Source organism: Chiloscyllium punctatum, chromosome 8, assembly GCF_047496795.1.
Source record: "Chiloscyllium punctatum isolate Juve2018m chromosome 8, sChiPun1.3, whole genome shotgun sequence".
NCBI lineage: Eukaryota > Metazoa > Chordata > Chondrichthyes > Orectolobiformes > Hemiscylliidae > Chiloscyllium > Chiloscyllium punctatum.
This window is the reverse complement of record NC_092746.1, coordinates 69473151-69499115: the sequence shown is the minus strand read 5'-3', so window position 1 is coordinate 69499115 and position 25965 is coordinate 69473151. Positions and strand designations below refer to the sequence as shown.

Here is a 25965-nt window from a genome sequence, read left to right as displayed (position 1 = left end):
AAGAAGCTATCAGTCACAAGTGACTTAAGGTACAGGGATTCTGGTGTGAGTATTATATGGCTGGTACTTTGGGGAGTGGGTCAGAGGTGTGTTCTGGGTTCTTCACAAAAGCTGTTTTGTTTCTTTTCTATACAATAATGCTTTGAGATTAATGGGATTATACTTGTACTGTATGTTTAATCTTTTTTTTGAAATTGTATCATAAATAGATAGTTGGATTATTCTATTTTATCTCCATTTCTTTTATAATAGACTTCTGTTTTACTGTTAAACCAAATCTGCTTCAGTGGGAGGCCACTTCATTGAAAACAAATAAAAATACGATTTATAAAACTGGGTTCCTAATTGGGATCTGGCTTCTCTAGTAAAATATCAGCTGGGATGTCAACACTCCCGATTCAAGGACATAGATACAACTTGGAATGCTGTTTCAAAGAAGACTATGAGAAACAGCAACGTGGTCAGGAGAGGGAAACAAACAAGGTGTATGGACATGAGGTACAATCATTGTGAATCCAGTTTATCCAATGTACTGCATGTACTACCCACAATCTTATAGTGATGCTGTGTTTCAGAGGGATAGACTTGAAAAGGAAATCTAGCAAAAGAAATGTATAACATCATAATCCCAGAACTGGAGATGGAACAACAGTCTAATATCACCACTGTACTTCCAGTGAAAGTGATCCCAACCCACAACCCTTCATTACAGGGGTGTTCTAAGCAATCATCCTAATTATGCAGAATAAGTGAGCATGCTGTGCACGGATTCATCGAACAGATGAAAGAAGCTGTGCATAAATATTCAAAGCCGAAAATTCGCTTTAATACAAAACAGCAGCAAAAGATGCATTTTTTCAAAATAATATGCTGTAGCTTTCTCTGAGGCTCAGGGCAACATTGAGCAATCATACTGTACTTCCAGCATCTGTTTTATGCTTCATCAAGAGGGCCAGAGTTTTATGAAATTCCAAATAATCTATAAACACAGAATAAGATCATGAATCGCATTCAATGCTCCATATATTTCTACAATTCAAGAATCCAAACTCTTCCATATATGACAAGAATGAAAAGGGGAAGAGAGAGATAACCCATGAATACGATACACATGAAGTATATCACCAGCCTCTGTTTACCTAAAGAGCCAGGGAATACAGTAATGAAGTGATATACAGGAACTGCCATGGAAATTCACATTGTTGGGCTCTGAAACCTTTTGTTTCCTCCAGTATGATACTCAACAGGACTCCCATAAATTACCCCTATTAGTACTCAAATGCAAAATCTTCTGAACCCCTGTCCAGAGCCGAACTACCAGATAGTTCAATGGGACATACAAGAAGGAAATTCGGGAACCAATCACAGTGTGAGAAAGATGCAACTATGATTAAAATATTCATAGTTTTAACATTTTAATTGACTTTCAGTTATATATGAAAGTATTATTTCATTGTATCAAATGTAAATTAGGAGGGAAATTACCTCATTAGCATCAATTCCATTATTGACTGACCACGTTGTTTGGAAATACTCGAGCATTCGCTGTTTGAGCTGCTTTGGCAGATGATGGACTCGAATGAAATCCTTTAGATCTTTGATTCTGTGGTGATACAGAGACCACCTGGAGTACATGCGCTGAATGATGGCAGTTACATTCCCAAATACCAACGCATGCATCAGTGCTGAGAAGAAAGAAAAACAAATAGTTATAGATCATACAGCAATGTTGGCAAAGTAGGTCAGTTTACAGGATTGTAAAGCACCAATGTGTATGGATGAGTGGGCTACCTGCTAAACGCAGTTCTTCATATTTCTGATCTTGCAAATAAATTCTGATAAATTGAACTCTGCACACTTATGAACGAGAAGCTCATCAGAGTTAACAGCCAACTTACAGCTAGGAATTCTTACTGGGGTTAAAACTTGCAAACGTTTACTAAGAGAATTCACCAAAACGTCTCTTATTTTCTCATATTAATTACTTTATGAGATTTTCCATTATCGGGTAAAATCTAAAATAAGAACAGAAAATGCTTTCATAACAAATGTAATTATGTTGTTATTGTGTAACAATAACTAACATATTGAATCTACAAAGCTGTCTAATTTGTGGTCAGCTTTCAATGTAATTGCAATGCTATTGATTTGATTACCACAGACCAATCAGGTCATTACAAAAGTGCTTTGGATGTGTTTAGTCCACACATAAATCTGTTAACCATATTATTCTATTGTCTCACAAGCTATAACCAAAGAGAAATTCTTTATGGCAAATTATATATTTGCAGCCTAACCCCTATTTCCACTGATTTAGCCTCTTCAATGAGAGTCCTTTAATGTCCCAGAATCCATATATAGAGGAAGGATAGTAGCATGTAGAAGCAGAAAGATAAGTAAAGTGCATAATGGATGAGAGTGGTGCATAGACCTAGAGAAGAAAGTAGTTCCATACTATGGAGAAACAGATGAAGCTGGACAATGAGGAACACAATGACAGATTGCATCAAATGTGATGAGTAAGGCTGGAGAGCTAAAAGCACAAATAATCATGTGAGAATACAATTGTCATAAGAGAAATGTGGTTAAAGAATGGTGAGGACTTGAAGCTAGATATCCAAGGATACAAAGTGTTCAGCAAGAATTAGAGAAGGGAAAAAGGGAGTTGGATAGCAGTATTGATTCGGGAGAATTGGAAAAAGAGGATGTTCTTGTGGTAATAATCCACAGGGTCTGATCTTTAGTTTGTGCCCTCACTCCTCAGACATTTAGCAGAATATAGTCTCAGATTTATCTATGTTGGCACTATTCACAAGAGGACAGAGTAAGAAAGATTGTAAAATATACAAAAAGTGACAAAAAAAGTCAAGAAACAAATCAAGTATCAGACACAAAACAAGAGTGAAAAAAAAACAGAAGTACAAAGAATAACAAAAGGGATTGAGCAAAAAGTGGTAAGACAAATGATTGACATAATTAATTATTAGGTCTGGGCAGCAAGCAGAAAATATAATCCAGCAAGAAATATGCTTTGTTATAAAGCGTTAAAGCATATTGTCATTGAGATTAACATATACTAACCAAAACCAGATGAATATATTCGTGTAGAACTAAATTTTACTTGCCACTAATTTCGTTTTAATCCCTAGCCTGTACTGATGTGACAGTTTTCAGTTAGTTTAGTTCTCCATTAACAATAATTTTTTTTAAATTTACTAGTGACAAATTAATTTGCTTTGTTGCTTGTGGGTGTCAGCGTTGCCGAAGATCCAAATGTGAAAAATGATCATAACTCCTTTAGCTACTTCCAAAATGGTCGATGTTGTATGCCTTGACACTCAAAGTGAGATAGTACAGGTGTGCTGTGTGCATGCTGGAAGCTTGCAGCTTAGGCGGATCATGATGTCAAACACGTCCTATTGCTCAGTTGACTGGACAGTTGATTTGAGATACAAAGTGATGCCAACAGCAAGGGTTCAATTCCTGAACTGGCTGAAGTTACCATGAAGGACTCTCCTTCTTGATCTCTTCCCTCACCTGAGGCATGGTGCCCCTCAGATTAAACGCCCAGCAGTCATCTCTCTGTAATCTCGCTTTCTAACTTTTTGATGCACAGTGTTTCTTCTTGGATCTCACAAGTCCAGTTAATGCACTCTCTTCTTTATGCATAAGCTCCACCACATGAGGGGCCTTCACCAGCATTACAGAAAGGGTAGGCCATCCAACTACTAGTTTAGTGGTGCTGGAAGAGCACAGCAGTTCAGGCAGCATCCAAGGAGCAGTGAAATCGACGTTTCGGGCAAAATTTGACTTACTTTGGAGTCATGGAGTCATACAGCACAGCAACAGACCCTTCAGTCCAACTCAGCTGCGTTAACCAGACATCCCAATCTGATCTAGTCCCATTTGCCAGAATTTGGCCCATATTCCTCTAAACCTTTACTATTCATAAAACCACCAAGATGCTTCCACCACTTTCTCTGGCAGCTGGTTCCAGACACACACTATCTTCTATGTGAAAAAGTTACAGATCAGATCCATTTTACACCTTTCCCCTCTCACCGTAAACCTCAGCCCTCTAGCTTTTGACTCCCCCACCCGAGGAAAAGGACCTTGGCTATTTACCCCATTCCTGCTCATGATTTTTACACTTTCATAAGGTCACCCCTCATTTTTTCTAGTGAACAGTTAATTACTGTATCTTGTTGTATTCAATTATGCTAACCCAGCTTTCTATAAACAATGGCAGTGAATATTTTTGACAATAAAAATCTCTGCAAATCAACACAAGTTCAACTGTCCAAAGCAGTTGTCATCACCACATTCCTGCTCTGCAGTGAGACCTGGACTGGGTATCAGCAACGCACAAGTGTGTTGGAGAAATTGCATCAAAATCCCTCTGCCATATTAATGAGAGGTCCATTGAACAAACACTAGTGTCCTTCTTAAAGCAATCTGCACCAAGATCCAGGTAAAACTCTTGACAAATTAAATACAATGGACTGGACACTGTATCCATTTGATCGATAAATATCTTCCCCGTCGTGTCTTGTTTTCTCACCACCTACATTCTGGGAAAGAGTAAAAGAGCTTTACAAAGACATTCTGAATCTCCCCTTGAAGTGAGGTAGCGTTGATGTTTATGCCTGGGAATAGTCATTCAAAAGTATATCAACCCATATGTCAAACTGCATCATACATCGAGTCTAAACAATAAGGCAGGGGAGGAGAGACAAGGAAACAAATCTTGCGCTCCAGCTCCACTACAGTACCTTGTGGGATGGCTTACCTTATGTACCCAAAGTTGAGCAAGTCAAGAATATGCCTTTTGAGTTACAGAGATCCAAAACAGAAACTCATGATTCTAACTAGATGTAATCTGAGTTGAGCGCCATCCAAAGATGAATGTGCCTTGTGTTATTAGAGGATTTCTGCAATTTATTTGAATTTTTCAAAGGACTGATGCTGGCCCCTGTCATTGACGTTAAAGGAATTGACATTGTCAAGACTAATTCAGGTGAGTTATTAGTTGCAGCCGTCTTGGGTATCACTGATTTGGATAAGCAGCATACAAAGCAAAAGAGAGAAAAAGGGAGGCTCTCAGTATCCCTCAGAATCCTTTAAGGAGCACTTCTCTAACCCCACCTCACCCATGACCAGTGTCTGAAGCATCTACATTTCACCAAGGCAGGTAATGAAATGGGTCACCTCCTATAACTCATGCTGCATCCTCACAATCAGGCAAGGATGGCATTGCCAGTGTTGTCAATGTTTCCGTGAGTTTTTATGCCAGTGGATCTTTCAAGGAGGAAGCAGCCAACATGAGCAACAACTCACAGTTCACTACCCATCACAGCATCAGGAAGGTAACAGTGGCTCTGTGTAAAATGCATTGCTACCTCACTGGCTAGAAAGAAGCACCAGGGAGTAAATGGATTTGGGAGGATATGGGGATTCCAATGGTGCATGGAGCCAGTGAGTGCACACATGTGGCTCTGTGGGTCTCATACATAATTTCAGCACAAAGGCTACCATTCATTCCCATTAGATGATGTCTGATCATGCTGACAAGGTCCTCTGACTGAATGCCTGATATATTAGGAGCAGCCACAACCCATTAATTCTGCATGTCAGCCACCATCTTTGGCACGCCGAAAGGACCTGCCGGGAGGTGGGGGGTACAGCTTTTAGATTTGTCCTACAATTCGAAACATGCAGAAACCAGGATTCTTGTGGAGCAAACTGCAGCAATGCTGAAGGAATCCTTATAGTATTTCGAGGGAAATATGTCACCCTCTTCCCTCACCTACACTCCTTACAATCATCAGTGCTCATCTCCAAAGTTGTGGCAGTCTGCTCCGTAACTCTGCCCTTTCAAGCAGTAACCACCTCCAGATGAAGGGAAGAAGAACTATCACCCCCCTGCTCTAGATGGGTTGGCTGTGACTGGATACTTGGAATACAGTTCTCCTGAAATGTCATCCCTGCATCATAGCTGTTGTAGAATTCTGCATCTTTTTAAATCATCTGCTGCATCAGAGCATCCTCATGACTCAATTTTATTGAAAGTAAGCTAATCAATAAAAAGCACCCCACAATAATCTTGTTTAACAATATCCAATAAAACTTCTAATAATCCACGGACCGAACTGTCCATTGCCTTGCTGTCTGTGTTGTGGGTGCCTCAGCCTGACCTGGTGCACCCTACTCAGTGGTTGCAATATGGCTGGTGGGAACCTGAGGAATTTCCCAGGAAGGGACTGTGGAATAGTGTTGTAGGATGATCTTGAACACCTCTGGCTCTTTCATCTCTGGCTTCAAACTGGCTTATGCCAGAATGGGCATCTGAAGTCTGGGCTGGTTCAGAGGCAAAAGCAGGGGCTCCAAGATGTTGACTGGCTTCTGCCTTTGCTGCAGTAGAGGCTGAGACATTGGCTGTCAGATGGTCTATCACGGCAGGAAGGCAAGTATTCACATGGAGTTGGCTTCCACGCTGCAAATTATTTGCACAAAACTGGAGCCAGGCATCAGCATGTTCCTTGATAGTGGCAAGAGACTATCTAAAAGGCCTGCCAATGCAATCAGCATCTTTGTCTAGTTGCCTAGCAGTGTTTTTCCTGTAAGCCACCACATCTCATCTGCGTCTTCAGCAACAGAACAGTTTGACTTTGCCTGCAGGTGGGCTGGCACATGAACTCGCCTTTTCTCTGGCCTGGTCCCCTTGTGCCTGTGTGCTGCTCCTGACTCGGTATTACCCTCTAACATTTCCTTACTGCCAGTATCTGGTGGCTGCAAGGGTCAGATATCGTGACAATGCTTTTTCAGCATGTTTGTTGTTCCTCTCAGCCTTCATGAAGAGGCTGCACCATCTGGTATGGTTGCAACAGTTCAGGGCTATGTGAAAGCAGAAATACAAAGTGGGAGGCTTGGAATGAGGAAACAATAGTGATCTATTGTCTGTCATCTCGCACTTAACGTGAAAAAGCTAGATAATGGTGAAGTGGTATATTGAGAATTGGCAAAGGCAGGGATAAAAATATCTTCATGATCTCAGCAACGGCAGGTACAATGGGGTCAGTACAGCCATCTTTTCTAAAGGCCTCAGTCAAAGCAGGCTTGTTTATCCCTCATCAGCTCTCTACTGTCCTCCGTGGTTATGGATTACAATGCCTTGAGAGCAGATTTCTGTGAGTGTGTTGCAATTTGTTTAGTTATGTGCCTGTGTTAGCTGAATAGCTGGAGCTATGGGGGAATATTGGGAGGTTGACTGAGAATGGAAACACTGGTATATATGTGAGGGCGAGGTGGATTAACTGAATTAGACTGTAATACATAGAATAGACAGAGTGGGGGTGGGGGTGGGGGGTAAAGATGTTCACAGAGTACCAGGAGATGTTGATGGAGCAGTGGGGGAGGTATTGTTGGAGCCAAGATGGGGGGATGTTGATGGAGCAATGGGGGACGTATTGGTGGAGCTCAGGATGGGGAGATGTTGATGGAGCAATGGGGGAGGCGTTGGTGGAGCCAGGATATGGAGATGTTGATGCAGCGGTGGGGGAAGTGTTGGAGGAGACGGGATGGGGAGATGTTGAGGGAATGGTGGGGGAGGTGTTGGTGAAGCCGGGATGGGGAGTGTTGGTGGAGCGGTGGGGTAGGTGTTGATGGAGCAGTGGGGGAGTTGTAGGTGGAGACAGGATGGGGAGATGTTGATGGAGTGGTGGGATAGGCGCTGATGGAGCTGGGATGGGGAGATGTTGATGGAGCGGTGGGGGAGGTGTTGGTGGAGCCGGGATGGGGAGATGTTGATGGAGCGGTAGGGGAGGTGTTGGTGGAGCTGGAATGGGGAGTGTTGATGGAGCAGTGGGGGAGGTGTTGGTGGAGCCGTGATGGGGAGATTTTGATGGAGCGGTGGAGAAGGCGTTGGTGGAGCCGGGATGGGGAGATTTTGATGGAGCAGTTGGGGGAGGTGTTGGTGGAGCCGGGATGGGGAGATGTTGATGGAGCGGTAGGGGAGGTGTTGGTGGAGCTGGAATGGGGAGATTTTGATGGAGCGGTGGAGAAGGCGTTGGTGGAGCCGTGATGGGGAGATTTTGATGGAGCGGTGGAGAAGGCGTTGGTGGAGCCGTGATGGGGAGATTTTGATGGAGCGGTAGGGGAGGTGTTGGTGGAGCTGGAATGGGGAGATTTTGATGGAGCGGTGGAGAAGGCGTTGGTGGAGCCGGGATGGGGAGATTTTGATGGAGCAGTTGGGGGAGGTGTTGGTGGAGCCGGGATGGGGAGATGTTGATGGAGCGGTGGGGTAGATGTTGGTGGAGCTGGAATGGGGAGTGTTGATGGAGCGGTGGGGGAGGTGTTGGTGGAGCCGGGATGGGGAGATGTTGATGGAGCGGTGGGGTAGATGTTGGTGGCGCCGGGACGGGGAGATGTTGATGGAGCAGTGAGGGAGCTGTTGGTGGAGCCGGGATGGGGAGATGTTGATGGAGCAGTGAGGGAGCTGTTGGTGGAGCCGGGATGGGGAGATGTTGATGGAGCGGTGGGTGAGGTGTTGGTGGAGCAGTGATGGGGAGATTTTGATGGAGCGGTGGAGAAGGCGTTGGTGGAGCCGGGATGGGGAGATTTTGATGGAGCAGTTGGGGGAGGTGTTGATGCAGCAGAGGGGGAATTGTTGGTGGAGCCGGGATGGGGAGTGTTGATGGAACAGTGGGTTAGGTGTTGGTGGAGCCAGGATGGGGAGATGTTGATGGGCAGAGGAGACCATATGCTCCCATATCCTCCCTAGATCCCAGACTGGGATGGCTTCTTTCTTCTTTTCTCGCAATCCCCTTGATAATGCCTGCAGTGCCATGTTATATAACCTGGCATCCCTCATGAGATCCAATACAGTGATGAAGTAGAACACTCCAGCTGGAGCTTGCCTGCTGTCTGCATTCCGTTCCTTTTTCTCTCCCTCTCTCTCTTTCACTCCCTGTCTTTTTCCTCTTCAGCCAGCAACCTGGAGCAGAGTGGGTTCGGAGGACAGCAGCCCGGAGTGCAGTGGGAATGGAGGCCAGCAGTCTGGGGCAGAGTGGAGATGGAGGCCTGCAGCCCGGAATGGAGAGGGGATGGAGGCCTGCAGCCCGGGGCGGAATGGGGATGGAGGCCAGCAGCCCGGGGCGGAATGGGGATGGAGGCCAGCAGCCCGGGGCGGAGTGGGGATGGAGGCCAGCAGCCCGGGGCGGAGTGGGGATGGAGGCCAGCAGCCCGGGGCGGAGTGGGGATGGAGGCCAGCAGCCCGGGGCGGAGTGGGGATGGAGGCCAGCAGCCCGGGGCGGAGTGGGGATGGAGGCCAGCAGCCCGGGGCGGAGTGGGGACAGAGGTCAGCAGCCCGGGGCGGAGTGGGGACAGAGGTCAGTAGCCTGGGGCGGAGTAGGGACGGAGGTCAGCAGCCTGGGGCGGAGTAGGGACGGAGGCCAGCAGCCTGGGGCAGAGAGAGGTTGGAGGTCAGCACCTGGTGCAGGGTGGGATCGGAGGCCAGCGCCTGGAGCAGGGTGGGATCGGAGGCCAGCGCCCGGTGCATGGTGGGATCGGAGGCCAGTGCCTGGTGCAGGGTGGGATCGGAGGCCATCAGTGGCTACTGTTTGGAAACTAGTGGAGCCCGGTCAGCCTGGTAACTTAGAAGCCCTTATAGTTGGACTGTAATGTCTATCTGTTTAGCTTTATTTCTTATTTTCCTAACTTAAACCGCTACTATGTATATCTGTAATGCAGTGTAACTTTTCTCTTTATTTCCTTTATTTTTTGTATCTAAGACTGTACCTCGGTACTTTGTACTTAGGATGACACTGTGGGTTGGCGACTTTATACATTTTCTGCTGTACTCTTGTTGTTTTGTGACATGAGTACATGTGATCATAAACCTAATCCGAATTCGATGTGTTCCTGTTACATTTCTCTCTGACTGACATTTTCCTGACATTCTATGGATCCCACACAGGACTTTTGTCAGACAGCATGAAGTTACATCTAAAAGCTTTTCTTTTTCTGTAGAAGTCATTTTATTCTAAAAAAAAAGCCACGTTTTGGAATTAAAAGTTAAAAATGTCTATAGTATTTTGAGCACTGGTCCATTGTCAAGACACTGTGCTTTTCCTTGCAGCTAAATGTACTTGAGGCAATGACAGCAGTTCTCCTTGGAGATTGGTGGGATGGCTTTTAGCTGTTCAGGGTGAGTATGCACCATGTTAATCAGCTGCTTGTAGAGCATTGAACTTTATACTGAAGTCATTTAGGTGAGGAGGCAGCACAAAGTTGGCATGCTTAAATTCTTAATTACATCCTATTTCAAAATCTAAAAGATTAAATGGTTTGGAAACATTTTGGTTTCATCAATAGATATTGATATCTCCATTATTAATTATGACTCTGTAACTGAGCACTACTATCGATAATAAATAAGGTATTGACTGAACACTGAAATGGAGATTGGAAAATGAACTAACCTGCATCATGACTCTTTTCAACAGAATTCATAAGTACACACTTTGAATGGATGTAAGGTAAACATAGAAACAAGAAGCTGGCATAGGCCACTCGGCCCTTCAAGTCTGCTCTGCCATTCAGGATGATTATGGCTAATCTCTGTCTCGATGCCATAATCCTGCTTTCTCAGCATACCCCTTGATGCCTTTAAAATCTTAAACATTGAGTAAAGACCTTAATCATTTTAAAACTGTCAAAGAAACTGAATACACAGAGGCAAAAGTTTATAACTTGAAGTAAATAACATGATACATAGACCAGTGAGGAGACTGATGAGGGATTCAACTGTATATGTACTTCCAGAGCTCCTCATTGGTCACCCATAAAATGTCCTACAGGATATCCACTTCCAGAGGTTTCAATGGAGTACAGCAGGTGACCGATGCAATACACACTGCTGAATGCTAATTCCCAAGTTGAATATCCAACTCAATAAATCTTATGCAGACAAGGTACATCAGAGCTCTACCGATGACACACAAAGATAAATGAACATACCTCCAATCAGCATTGTGCAGATAGAAAAGATCTTCTCTGCCTCGGTATTGGCTGAGACATTTCCAAAGCCGACACTGGTCAGACTACTGAGTGTGAAGTAGAGAGCAGCAATGTAGGCACTTCTGATTCCAGGACCTCCCAGTGTGTTATTGTCATAATATGGAGTTTCAAGGCGTTTTCCCAATTCATGCAGCCAGCCTATAATTACAAAGTGAAAATAAGTAATTCCCAGTAGAACATATCTTTAAATATTAAAGATGCAGGCGCACAGAATTAGGAATGGCCTATTGAGTCCCTTGAGCCAGATCCGCCATTCAATTGGAGCATCATTGATACAAAGTTATCTCATCCACATTTATCCATTATTATTCCATTTCCCATGGATAAAAATCTAAGCAAAGGAGTGAAAGGTTATCTGTGGTAGGTGGAAATGTTTGTAAGCAGATTAGCCATGGTTTTATTGAATGGCTGAGCAGGCTTAAGGGGCAGATTGGCCTAATCCTGCTCCTAACTCATTTGTTCGTGTCTTCAAGACCTGCCCAATCCCATTCTGTAGCATTCTCTGTGGCAATTGTCCGGTCACAGCCTTATTTCTCTTCTCTGTCTGGGTATAAACCCACCGGGACCCAGTTTCAGCGATGGAGGCAATGATGCTGCTGCAAGGTGATCCCTTATAAAAGGCTAAGGTATACCACAAACTGAGCATTGGGACTTATTAGCATGAACTGGGCCTGGAGCTGTTGTCGCATGTGTGAATGTATACCTGTACTTACAATGTATTATAGGAGGAGGGCATTACTGGCTTGTCAATATTTATTACCGATGAGAAGGCGGTGGTGAGCTGTCATCTTGAACTATTGCAGTATATGTTGTGTAAGTATGATTCACAGTGATTTAAGGGAGGAAGTTCCAGGATTTTGGCCCAGCAGCAGTGAGGGAGTAGTGATATAGATTAGATTAGATTAGATTAGATTCCCTACAGTGTTGAAACAGGCCCTTCGGCCCAACAAGAGCACATCGACCTTCTGTAGAGCAACCCGCCCTCCTCTGACTAATGCACCTAACGCTATGGGCAATTTAACATGGCCAATTCACCTGACCTGCACATCTTTGGATCGTAGGAGGAAACGGGACTGCCCAGAGAGTTACTGCTGTGCACCTACCAGATGGTGCACACTGCTGCTTCTGAGCTTTAGTGGAGAGAGGGAATATTAAAGGTAGTCAAGGAGGAACCAATCAAGGGGGCTGCTTGGTCCTGGATGGTGTCGTGTTTCTTGAGCGTTTTCGAAGCTGCACTCATCCAGGTAAGTGGAAAATATTCTATCAGGTTCCTCACTTCGCAAAAACGAATTGCTTGGGGGTGATTACTGAAAGACCACTGAAGGATCATGGACAAATAAAATCCAGTTCTTGCAGAGGGGTCCCTAAAAAAACACATGTAACAAGTCTAATATTGGACTAGGGATGCCCGAAAAATTACCCAGCCTCAATCAGGTCGAACACCTTTCAGGTACTATTTAAGCACGGGACATTTCTGCACAAAAATGTGAAGCATTGCACTAATCGCAGACCCATAAAAATGAGTGCAGCAAGATCTAGCTTCTACCATACCCACCTCTGCTTTGTGCCTAAACCTATTGAATTTGATCAGATTTACAAAGATACAATGTGAGAAACTTTGGCCCAGATTTTCCAAGGGAACTGCAGCAGATGGTGAAATGTTTGCTGCTATCATGCTTGGGGTCCTGAGGGAGTCCTGGCCTGCACACATACTGCACATAATATTTATCTGGAAACTTACATTTTTGGGCAAAATATGCCAATGGTTCCCTCCAAAATGTTTCTGATTCTGATCTTTGAAGTTTACCCTACTTTTCAGTTGCTGTTAACCTCCAGTGAGTCGGACACTGGGAGTTGTTTAGGGAAGACTTAAACAACACCTTCCACCTGCACTCTGATGTTCACTTTCTCCTACACCCCTGACAATGCTGACTTTATCATTCACTCAGTCAGTCTCTCCTCCTGACAATTCTTAATACCTGCCCCTTCATACTATGCCAATTCCTTCTCCCCCCACCTCACACCCCAACACCTTTCACCTGCAACAATATCCAACCTTACCACAAACCCACCAATGCACATTGTCCCCCCACACACCTGAAAGTGTTTAATTTTCACTTCCTAATAATGTTTGACCACCCTCACTTCTGACAATGCTCATGTGCCTGCCCGCAACATCCTGATATATCAGTGGATGGTTTTGAAGTAGTTAATGTTTTTGTTACATTGAGGTCCACCAAACCTGGTGATGCCATACATAGTTTCTGGGTGGAGACAGTGAGTTCTGCTGAAGCTTTTGTAGGAAGCCTATGATCCCTATGGCCCTCGTAACTATAGATGCACCAATTGCTACCTTGCAATACACCTTCTTGATATTTTAGAACAGTGCCTCTTCTCTAGATACTCTGCAGTGGTGTATCCTCCACCACTAATCACTAGACCGGCCCAAGATCCATCAGGATAGGTGATAGTAACTTGGCTCAAACAATTCTTACCCAGCGCCATGTACAAACAGAGCTGGCAAATATCAAAATGCACCAGGGTGGTCATCTGGTAAAATACCATGACCCTGACAATGCTCAAGTCCTCTCCCCAGTCAGCAATACTTCATCATCACTGTCCCAAAAGTCCTAGAAATCTTCACTTGTCCTCCTCCACAAATGCATATCTTAAACGTTCAAAATAATTTTTAGAAAAGCTTTGAGCTTTAAAAAAGTGAACTCAGCATAACATTACAGGCTTGCTGACCTGAAGGGGCGTGATATCAGGAGAGAGCTGACCTTGCCACTCTCCCTCTTCACCAGTTCCTGCTCATGGATCTCTGTGACACACCTTCTCTACATGACGTGGAGTCTCAGTTGATAGGATAAAGCAAGCATGTGCTTATAATAGTGGACAGTTGCTACCACCATGGCATCATTACTGATCAGAAGAGCTGGCTTAATAATTCAACATACTGCAATTTAACCATGAATTGGCGTGCTGATGGAAATGAAAAAGTTCAGGACCACAACTGCCTTCCTGTATTGTCCTCTTCCTGTGCTAAAGCTATCAGTTCTGGCTCCAAGAGGTGGTATGATTCTGTTACCACTGCCTTGGTGAATCACAGCCACTGAACACATTGCAGCCTGGATTTTAATGCCCCCTCCTTTCTCTCCATGAATAGATTAGTAGACAGTCAGCTATATAATCATTTCACACTGTGCTGTTCACAGCACCTATCCACATGCCTCTGTGTTTTTTCCATCTCCTGACGGCCCTGATCCCAGCTCCACTTGTGCTTTTGCTGAGCCCCATCAACCTCACCAACTTACTTCCCAGTTTCTACAATGAGAATCTGTGAGGACAAGATGCAATTCCAGCAGTGACCAGCACTTCCAGTGGTGCTGTTGGGATCAGAGCTCTATTTGATTGGCCCATAGCTCTTGAAGGCAGGGCTTCATCTCTCAATGGGTATGGAAGTCTCTCCTCAAACCAAACTAACAGCAATGGCTGCAAGATGAGCCAGCAAAATGCAGCTGGACGCACCCCTTTAAACCACCAGGGTAAAATCTAGCCCCTCATACTGGAAGCCCAGCAAGTGCAGTATGACAAAAGACATGGAATTTTCCAATCACAAACGTTGATGTCATAACCCTGGAAAGGCTCTAAAAACTGTTTGACAAGTTTACACACGTGGCTTCCCTTTTTAATATGTACAAAGGCAGTTATAATGGAAAAATGTGGCAGTGAATTGGATCCCACTGACACCATGGAGAGAACAAATCTCCAAAGAAAATCGTTCATTTGGAATGAGGCTGGCACCATCATTGGGAAGGTCACTTTGGTGACAGCAAGACTGGAGAGCAGTGGACCTCTGTGAACCACACCACTCTGCAGGTACCCTGCCTCTATTCCTGATGAAGGGCTTTTGCCCAAAACATCGATTTTCCTGCTCCTCAGATGCTGCCTGATCTGCTGTGCTTTTCCAGCACCACTATAATCTAGACTCTGTGAACCACAGTTAGTCACTGAGAACAGGTCAAAATAGGTCAGAAGTGGAATGGGACAGAGTAAGAGACAAGGCAGGGGGACAGGATGAAAAAGTTCCCAGGAAAAGATGAGGAAGAAGGAAGCTACGATGGGGACAGGACAGAGAGAGAGAGAGAGAGAAAGAGATAGGAAAGAAGGACAGGAGGGAGAAGTACAGTACACTCATCGCCTCAAAAACATGTTAATAGAGGACTTGCAAAGTTTCAGGAAGAGTTAGTATTTCTCCAAACCAAACTAAACTAAAACTACAGCTGCAATTCAACACAATGACTCGCATCTTCCAGTTTCAGGTAGCCAGAGACTGGATGTACTCTGAAAGATGAGAGTCAGGATCCCTCAGAAATCTTGAGGCACTGGCAACGCAGTTATTTCCCAGGAAGTTGAAACTTTCATTGGACAATTACCCAGAACCTTCCAAAGGTACTCTCCAATTCTGAGTTAGAGTCAGAGACTGCTCCAACTTCCCTATCTTAGCAGTTAGTCAGGAAAAGTCAGAGAGATTAAAACCTCCTTCACCTTCTGCCTAACTGAGTTTCAGCCATTCCTCTAAACGCCACAATCACACATTGAACCACATCCCCCCAAAGCCCATACAAACACCTCCTGAGAAACTGACCGAGCTCAGCCCCTACCAACACCTGGCTGTTACACTAAAGTACTTACTGTGCTTTCTCCCATCCCCTCCCCAGCTGCCACCTTACCTGCTTTCTCATCTGTTGTCACCCTATCCCGTCACATTGCCACACTATTCCCCAATCCCACTTACCTTATACACTTGTTGCCCTCCTTGGCAAAGTGCCTTTGAACATTTAAACCCTGGAGTATGGCAGTTAGTTGGCATAAGAGTGATGTGGCATCTAGCTCTGATCCTGCACTACACTGAAAGTTTCCTGAACAGATACTCTCTGCGTTTCTTAAGAGACCTGAAACATATGATCAGGTCAGAGACATGGAGCTCCCAAGCAGGGTCAGTACAAAGAATCAGATTCACAGTCCAACTGTTATTGACACTTCTCAGAAGATTTGTCTCAATATCTCCACCTCTACCTCAAATCCTTCAGATAAAAGCAAATTACTGCGGATGTTGGAATCTGAAACCAAAAAAGAGAAAATGCTAGAAAATCTCAGAAAGTCTGGCAGCATCTGTAAGGAGAGAAAAGAGCAACTTCAGATGATTATCCCACCTCTACACCTCTGTTTTCATTCTGCTCCATAATTTTATTTTATTTATCTTTTTTTATATTTTTTTTCACTGTTCTGTACCGCTTATTTCTTGATTGTCTCTCTTTCTCTCGCTCCCCAATCTTTCATCACCTTTTTCCTCTCCTCTTCCCCCTTTGCTACCCTTCTCCCCTGTTTTCCATTTTGCCTCTGCTTCACCCATCCCCCATCCCCACATAGTGTCACATAGCACTGGCTTCGGCCTTGGTCATTTACAGCTCTTAATCTCCCTATAATCTCTTTATGCACTGTCATTATCACCTCTTTATTGCTACCTTTGCGTCTGGAGCCATGATTCACCATCCCTCAGCCTAGTATAAATACCTCCCTTTTTCTCCTTTTTTTTAGCTTTGACAAAGGGTCAGTTAGAATCGAAATGTCAGCTCTTTTCTCTCCTTACAGATGCTGCCAGACTTGCTGAGATTTTCCAGCATTTTCTCTTTTTTTGGTTTCAAATCCTTCAGAGCCTGCTCGAGCCTCATTATGTTCTGTTCAACAGTGCTCTGGTAATCCTTTTTGAATAACCCTATTCCCAGCTGCTCTGGTCTGTTGCTGAACATAACAAATGCCTTTCATCAGAAGCAGAGTGGTCCAGAGTGAGAGTCAGAGCCAACAAGGGAGCATCTGCAACCTTTGCCCAGGTGCATTGTTCAATAAGACATTACTGGAAACTATGGGAGCAGCACAACTGAACAAAGTAGGCCCCAGCTGAACCATGGGACAGAACAGCAAGGATTCACTTGAAGCCAAGTCTGTGGCCAGCTGGATGCGTGACACAAGGGAGTTCAAAGGGGCTGGGAGGGGTTTGGCAATGAGGCAGGAGTAAATACGCTTCTTAAAAGTGGGCAGTATTCACTGAGGCAGGAACTACACCCAGAAGCCTCCAAAATGTTTGAATGGCAAATCTGTGAGAAGTTAGGTACACTTCTGAAAGATCTTAAAATGGTGCTGGTGATGCAGAGGCTATAAATGTGAAATTGAACAGTAATCAACTAAATTTAAAACTGAGATTGAACTGAAGCAACAGAACTGAACAAAGGACAGACTCTGGCTGGAATATTGCATTGCTCCCACGAACGGGAAACATGATGGGCTGAGGAACTAAACAGTACGGGAGGCTAAAGAACCAACTTCCCGATGGTGAATTGAAACAGGCAATTAATGTGGTTGGGGTTTGACAGTGGATTGAGTGTCCTGATAGCAACATGATGGGAACCTGTTTCTAATGCATTACCATTTAATGCCATTAAAAACACTATTTCACTGGATTAAATAATGTTTTGCAGTTAACTCTGCGAAGGAGAAACAAGTGTCTTCAGATTCATGACTGGTTCAGAGTGGCATGCGACAGGCAAGATCGTCTTTCTGGACTTGGACTGCTTTTCTTTTATTGTAAGCCTTTTTGCAAGAGAGAGTACAAGGCATTGATGCATTGAGATTAGTTGGTGGTAGGTTAAGGGTGAGGCCACACCTAGAAAATTGTGTGCAGTTTTGGTCTCCTTTTCTGAGGAAGGATGCTCTTGCTCTCAAGGGAGTGCAGCGAAGGTTTACCAGGCTGATTCCGAGGATGGTAGGACTGATGTATGAGGAGAGATTGACGAGGTTAGGATTGTTTTCGCTGGGGTTCAGGATAATGAGGAGGGATCTCATAGAAACTTATAAAATTCTAACAGGACTAGACGGGGTAGGTACAGGGAGAGTGTTCCCGATGGTGTGCGTGTGTCCAGAACCAGGGGATCACAGTCTGAGGATTCGGGGTAGACCATTTAGGACAGAGATGACGAGATATTTCTTCATCCAAAGAGTGGTGGGTCTGTGGAATTCATTGCCACAGGAAGCAGTTGATGCCAAAACATTGAATGTATTCAAGAGGAGGCCATTTATAGCACTTGGGGTGAATGGGGTCAAAGTTTATGGGGAGAAAGCAGGACTAGGCTATTGAATTGGGAGATCAGTCATGATCATGATGTAGCGGACCAGACTTGAGGGGCCAAATAGCCTCCTCCTGCTATGTTTCTATGTTTAAGGGGATTAGAACGTAGTTGACGGAGAAACCGAGTGAGGGGTGGGTCATCCCGAACTTATGAGGAAGGCTTGTGTGAGTAAGATGGTGTAAGTTGGACTATACAGGGGTAGTCAATATCTACAGATAGCTGGTCAAGCAAGAATAAGGGACATCCAGGGTTGTCGAGGGAATGTCAATGGTGGGGTTCCGCAAGTCAGGAAAAACAGGCAGGTGCAGGGTAATGGAGGGAGGTTGGATGATGACAGAAGTCAGGTTAAGACAAAGAGGGCATAAGGTGCTGAGGGACAGGGGAGGTCCAGGATTCCGTGACAGATCAAAGATAATGGGAACTGCCACCTGGGTGAGTGAACATTGAGTGAGAATGATGATGAATATTCTAAGAGTCAAAGAAGACAGATGTGATGAAGTAAGGTTCAAAGGATGGCATGGTGGCATGGTGGCATAGTGGTTAGGAGTGGTGCCCCGCAGCACCAGGGACTCAGGTTTAATTCCACCCTTGGATGAGGAGGGAGTCTAAGTGGAGTTGCATGTTCTCCCTGTGTTTTGTGTGGGTGTCTGCTGGGTGCTCTGGTTCCTCCCACAGTCCAAAGACTGGTGAAGTGAATTGAATGATAAATGCAAGTCTGTGGGAATGGGGATGGAGTGCAGGCTGGGTTGAGGTAGAATGCTGTTTGGAGGGTTGGTGCAGACTCACTGGGGTGAATAGCCTTTTTCTGAACAACAGGCTTTCTATGAATCTATGATAGAGCAAAGATCAAAAATGACTGAGGAAGGATACAGGGTGATGGCTTCATGTTTCAGGCATAATATGGGCATGTCCAGAGGAAAAGCTGCATCCAAAGGTGATTGGAATACAGGTTGAGGATATTGATGTTAGGGTGGATTGTGTGGAGACCAGGATGTGGCTGCTGCAAGGTATGTGGCTGCCCAAAGATCAAAGGTTCTCAGTCAAAATGGAGGCCATAGGAACTGGTGACCAGATCTATGACCATTAAGGCAAAGGAAATAGCAAAATACACCCGATTCTTTTGCTAGTTCTGTCACATCTGGAGGAAGTGGCCAAAGGCCAGATACAACATTGGTCAGAATGCAACAAGAGCTACCAGGATAGGGTCAGAAAGTTTGAGATGCTGGCAAGCAGGGTCAATACAAAGCTGAGGATTGGCGCAAAATAGAACGTACAACATACATGCTAACTAGTTACAAATGTCAGTGAGGGAATTTTGGAGACTCCTGTCCTGAGGATGTCTGTTACTTAATTTTTATAAGGTGCTGAGGGACAGGGGAGGTCCAGGATAATTTTTTTTAGGAGACACTAAGCTCTTGTGACTGAGAGGCAAACCAATTATTTAAAAGTCACTGTAGATTTGCATTCCTAAGTCAGTGTGCCTTTCTATGGTTCCACTGGAGACATCTTACAGGCAGCCACTCACAAAGGCATCATGTACATAAGCTTACATGATTTCTTGCAAACCCTGAGAGCCAAGCAGTTAGTGATGTGGAGAAGGGGATCTGGTGGAAGGTTGAGGTGCCTTCATCCTCCCCTGACCTAGCAACAGTGTATACAACCAATGGCCAGAGAGATGGAATGCAGGTCTGAGCAAATATTGGGTTGCTGCTGGGTTGCTTCTTCCTGTCTGTGCACGTTCTGCAGGTTTCTTACAGCCATTTCCAGAGACACGTGGAACTCAGTATAGACCTGGTCGACAGCAATCATCCTAATATCGGAGATTTTAGCTGTTACATCCTCCATCAGCTGCACAGATGTGTCATAGATATGCTCACCAGGTGGTCACTCTGAGTCCAGTTATGAAAAGAAAACCACCTCAATGGCTGTCTCTGCATTGCTGGGGAGTATATGGAAGGTTGTGATGGTGCATCCTCTGAGAAGTCCATTTCGTCATCCTCAGAGATGGAGGTCATGCTTGCTGCAGACTGCTTTCGCTGTCCATCAATGACTGTGACCTCCTGTAGTGGCGAACACAGGAATTAATTCAAGTTAAATATATTCCATTCTCTCATCAATGTATCACGTCTGCATCTTGGATGTTTAGTTCTGAACAGCAGGATTAAGACAATTTTTTGCATGGCGTCCATCCCCACTTTTACATTTATATTGTTTGATGCTGATATTCTAGATGAGAAGATTGAAGGCTCCTACTTCTCCTGAACATGTGAGGAAGATGTGACCAAGGTTAACACTGATCCCTTCACGTAGAGCTCTGGTGTAGCTGGTGACATGTTGGCATTGATATATCCAGCCTCCTATCTCCCTGGTCCTAGAGATTAGCATGACCTAACCTCTCTGTTGACTTTGTAGGAGCAACGATCTCATAAAACCTATTATGATCCCTATGGGTGTCAATAACTTATACAAATTAATTCAAATTCCCAGTTAATAATTGAAACGATGACGGAACAAAATTTCACATTTTACGATTTTCACTTTAATTAATTAAGCTAATTAGGGACAACCTTGACGAAACACTATTGCTATTAATCAACTTATACTGTAAAACTACTGAACCGAATATTCTCTTATACTCTGAACACAAGTGAAAATCCCACTTCACATGTATATCTTAAACCATCACTTAAATTGGCATTCAACGCTATTGAACAATTCCAAAGCCGTTTTTACCTTCCAACAGTTTACTTCTGTTCTTTTTCTTTCCCAGCCTGGTAAATTATAACCCCAAAGCTTGTCTGGTGAGGAATTTTCCCGGAGATTCTCTGTCTTGTGAGAGCTAAGTGAATCTTTCAGTCTTGTGTTAAATCCTCCTGAATCCGATCTTTTTAAATCAGCTTCAAATGCATTCCTGCTCTGTGAACCACTGGGACTTTCAGCATTTAACTATTCCTTCTCCTGGATTCTGGCAGACTGACCTGCCTGAAAATTCAGTGATCTTTCAGGAAGGCCTGAAATTTTTAATGTTTCCAAAGGACTTTTCCCTCTCATACCCCATGTCCTTGGCAACCTGAAATGCTAACTGGCTATTCTTTAGACCCCAACTCTGATCTATCTTGGAAGTTTAAAACAGAACTAATTACAACCTAACATTTTCAATAGCTTCCTGGGAATTTTCAGATTAGAAGTTTAATCACTGAAAACAGATTCTGCTACTATTGTTTACATGTGTAATTACCTTACACTCTCTTCCCATGAACACAACCAAGGCCTCCCCTTTCATCTTGAAAGCCATGTCAGCCAGGGTTGTTGTCAGCTCGAATTCAGAACAGGTCACATATCACCCTTCTTTTTACCCTAAACTAAAGAAACAGTCCCAAAACAAAATAACTTTTCAAAACTTCAGATTTGTAACACACCTGAGAAAGGATTCTTACAGAGGAAAGAGTTCCCCATTTGGACACCATCACTGTGACAAGAAGAAAGCCATGGAGATTGTGAGGGAGGGCTCTGAGGAATAGGTTGGGAAATGGGAATTGCTGGAATACTAAAAGAGGGGGTGAGTAGGAAGGCAATTTGCAGTGAACGGGTTGTGTGCCCTCCTTCTGTCCAAGAGTATGTCACAGACTCATCTTAATTGGAAAGCCTCAGCCAGGACTAATACTAATGATCTTTCATGTATCTTCCATAGCTTCTGGCACTGAGAGGAGGGAAAGATTCCCGTGTTTTTACTGAGGTACACACTGGTATCAGAGACACCACTGTTATACCTTTAAGCATGATATCTGCCAACTCAAATGCACAGTCTACTTGAAGGGTCTTTGTGTGACATTAGATAGTGTGTTACTGGATAAATTAAGGAGGAGACAAAGAGTGACCCTGTAGGGACTTCACAGATTTCAGTTTATATTGGATAGTTATTTGGATAAAAATGGTGTGCAGGGAAATGGGGAAAAGGCACGAGATTGACAATATGTAACAGACCTGGTTCAGGCACAACAGCCTCTTTCTGCGTCATAGCAATTCTGTAATTCTGTGAAATGGAAGTTTGGATTATTAAGGTTTTTTTCAAATTGAAGAAAAAGTTTAATTATTTTTCTTTTGATTGAACTGGATTTGGTACTTTTGTACTAAATACAACGTGTCTTTGGGGAAAAGTGCAACCTCAGCAACAATGTTTGGACTGTTCGTAAAAGACAGATTGGTACAGAACTGTGAGGAGAGAGTCGACAGTTCAGACTCAAGCACACAAGCTACCAGCAACGTCACTGACTCTTGTTCACTTTGAGTTGAAAATAACTTGGGATGACTTTGCAAAAAGGATGAAAACCTTCAGCTCAAGATAAAACTGGGTCCAACTGACGAGCCCCTGAACTGTGGATTACCTCAGTTGACAACAGTATGACATCATCGTCAAACACAACAGAAAAAGACACTTTGAAATAGTCACTTCATTCCACCTCTTTTGGATTGGACTCTGATCCACAGATTTTGTGCCTTTAGCCTGTTTTTCCTAACCATGAGATCCAAGATACAGAAAATGATTAAGGAAGGAATCGAGAAAGGAACATCAGCTTAAAAAGCTGCAAGTTGAAAAATAGAAGCCTCAGAAGTAGTGGGTGGTTCTGATGAGGAAAACATTGAGAGATAATCTAAAGTCCAGGAGGAAATGTTTAAAATTGTACAAGCCTACCAAAATTTGAGGGAAAGGAAGTGGATTCATTCTTTATGTCATTTGAGAAGATCATAAAACAAATTAAAAGGCTGAAGGAAAACTAGATGCTGTTCATGCAGGGCAGATTGGAAGCTGGAGCATTCAAAATTAATGTATTATTGCCAGAAAAGGTTTCTATGGATAATGACACTGAAAAAGACTATTCTAACTGTGTATTAATTAGCTTCAATACTGCACAGACAAAATTTTGAGACTTAAGGAAACAGTCTTAAGTTTGAAAGGTTAAAGCAAGGCAATTGTGAGCAGGGAACATGGGTATCAGGAGTAAATGCCATGCTCAAAGATTTTAAATCTATCATTCTCTCAGAAGAATTTTGGTAACTAGAACCCACATTGAAGATCTAAGAATATCAACTGAGACAGGCAGCAGGGATAACTAATGATTGTGAACTGATCAATAAAGCTTTATTTGGTCTAAGATCCACCAAGGAGAGAAGGTAGGATAGTGAAAGTAGCCAGAGTGGAGAAAGGACAGGTGGGAATGCCAAGAGATCTCCATCCTGGAGATTCAAAAGTAAGGTGCTGAGGGTGGAAGTGAGAATGTTAGGCCTCAGCTTTTTCATTGTCACAAACTGGGAAATTTTCATTCAAGATGTTGAAGTTGCATGGATTGCTGGAGTTTGTAAGAATGAGTCTGAAAAGGGAACTCGAGTGGTAAATAGGACAAATCATTTTGTACCTTTAACTAATGCTATGAAACTGAAGCTAAATACTGCTTTTAGTACAAGAGAGGTATATTAGTGAGTAAAAGGATTTTTGTTAAAATGTCTGGGAATTTGCATCTCCTGCTGAGGTTTTATTCTTTACAGCCACTATCTGAAAAATCTGAGTGCCCCTCTTAGCCATCCTGCCTTTTATGAGCTTATTTGATTTCAGGGATGGCCGTGACTGGTCCCTATTACACTGCAGCCTCCATGCACGTGTCTGGCCCTAACCCTATGGGCAAACAACATGCTTTTTTCACTTACTTGTGGGACGTGGGTGTCGCTGGCTGGCCAGAATTTATTGGCCATCCCATTTGCCCTTAACAGTGGTGGTGAGTTGCTGAGCTGCCGTCCACATGCTGTGGGTTGACCCACAATGCTTTGAGGGTGGGAGTTCCAGGATTTTAATGCAGCGACAGTGAAGGAACAATGATATATTTCTAAATCAGGATGGTGAATGGCTTGGAGGGAAACTTGCATGCATTCCTATGGACCTGCTGCTGCTTTTGTACTCTAGTTGCAAGTGATTTTTGGGGTTGGATAGTGCAGTCTAAGGATCTTTGGTGAATTTCTGCCACGCATCTTACAGCTGGTACACACTAAAATGCTTCATTAAAATTCTCTCTATAAGCTGACAACAAGCTTCTTAAGTAGCTTGGTATATATGTTTCTGGTGTGATCCTCCTGACCTGAAAGAAATTTGCCAGTCCTGTGTAGAACAACTGGTAAGGTAGCATGCCAGCTGACACTACTATTTTCATTGCCCACTCATTTTCATTTCAGCTCCTTCTACTGCCCTCAAACTTAATTGGAACCAAAAAAAAATGCAATTTTCATGTAACCACTTCTCCACTGCAGGGTATCAAAAAGGAAAATAAGAAATCTCAGGGAAAACATTCCTTTATCTCCTGTTCCACTTAGATTTAAAACCAAAGAATATTCTGCTTCTCGCTGCACAATGTCTATTTAAACCTCTTATGGAAAAATCATATCCATAAATTCTTATAGCTTGCAGAATAAACAGGAACTGCTGAAACTGTCAAACTTGTTCCCATGTCAACAATGTTTAGTAAGTTTTGACAGAAACAATCTCAATTCAACACAGATATTTCAAATGACTTGCTCATCAAATGTTGTTGACAATTTGATTTTATAAAATGTCATCCTCAAAGCAGAGCATATAGCGGTTCTAAGTAAGTATTTCTGTCTTCTTTGATCATATTGTTGTCTCTTCCAAATACCCCCATGGAGTGACTTCTAAAATCTCTCCATTTCTAGCAGTGAAAGCAAGAAATATTTAGTGTCCCTTGGTAATGGCTCTGTCTTGCAAAATGCTTTGACTGTCAAAAATTCAACACAGCATCATATTTTTGTCCTCAATATTCAACAATAAGCATGAAACTAAAGGCTTTGTAGGTAAAGGGTTTTATTTTAATATTAATTTCATGTTTTTGATCCAGCTTTGCCTTTACTGAGGCTCAACGGAAAAGATACAATAACCAGAGCTGACTCACAGCCAACCAAGCACACTATTGAAGTTACACAAATTGCTTATGACAGCTTTGACTTTGTAAGATAAACAGCAGCCTGCCTCGTAGCCTCCTGCTAATCTTCACATTATAAAGCCAGTGTCCGTCCAAATTTACAGGACACAAAGTTCTTGCAGAACGATTGTGTTAACTTTAACTCAATGTAGCCCTCAGCAGCCAGCATTAGAGGGGAAGAATTGGCCGGGTGGCACTATTGCTCGACAATTAATCTGGAGAACCCCGTAATGTTCAGGTGACCTGGTTCGAATTCTCCCATGGCAGATGGTAAAATTCATAACTCAATACTGAAGAAAATTTGGAATTACGACTCTAGCAATGACCATGAGGCAGTTGTTCATTGATGTTTTTAAGAAAGGGAACTGTCATCCTTACCCAGTCTGGTCTACATGTGACTCCAGACCCATGGCAATGTGATTGACCCTTAACTGCCTTCTGGGCAATTCAGGATGGGGAAATAAATGATTTCCTGACCATCATGAATTTAGAAAGAAGATCAGGCTTCTTAGACAAATTAAGTTAAATACAAGATTTGCAGAATGTTAGGGAAATAAGTCAGTTTGTATTAAGCTCATGAGTATCGTGCCTCAAAATAGATTTACATGACATAACTAGGATCCAAGAAGTGTTGATAATGGCATTGAAGAGACAGTCATCAAATCTTGCTTGTTTACGATTACTTGTAGGGTCATTGGGCAGGATTTTAATTCCCTGCC

The 25965-nt window shown here is 43.5% G+C and overlaps 1 protein-coding gene across 1 annotated transcript in view; it reads right to left on the bottom strand.

Annotated features, from left to right (window-relative positions):
• kcnh8 (potassium voltage-gated channel, subfamily H (eag-related), member 8) overlaps positions 1 to 25965 on the bottom strand; it is a 431818-nt gene that overhangs the window by 118187 nt on the left and 287666 nt on the right. Inside the window, exons 8-9 of the mRNA XM_072575729.1 lie at positions 11017 to 11214; positions 1486 to 1685 (exon numbers count right to left, since the gene is read on the bottom strand). Of these exons, the coding sequence (XP_072431830.1) occupies positions 1486 to 1685; positions 11017 to 11214 (398 nt within the window). The remainder of the gene's footprint in view (positions 1 to 1485; positions 1686 to 11016; positions 11215 to 25965) is intronic.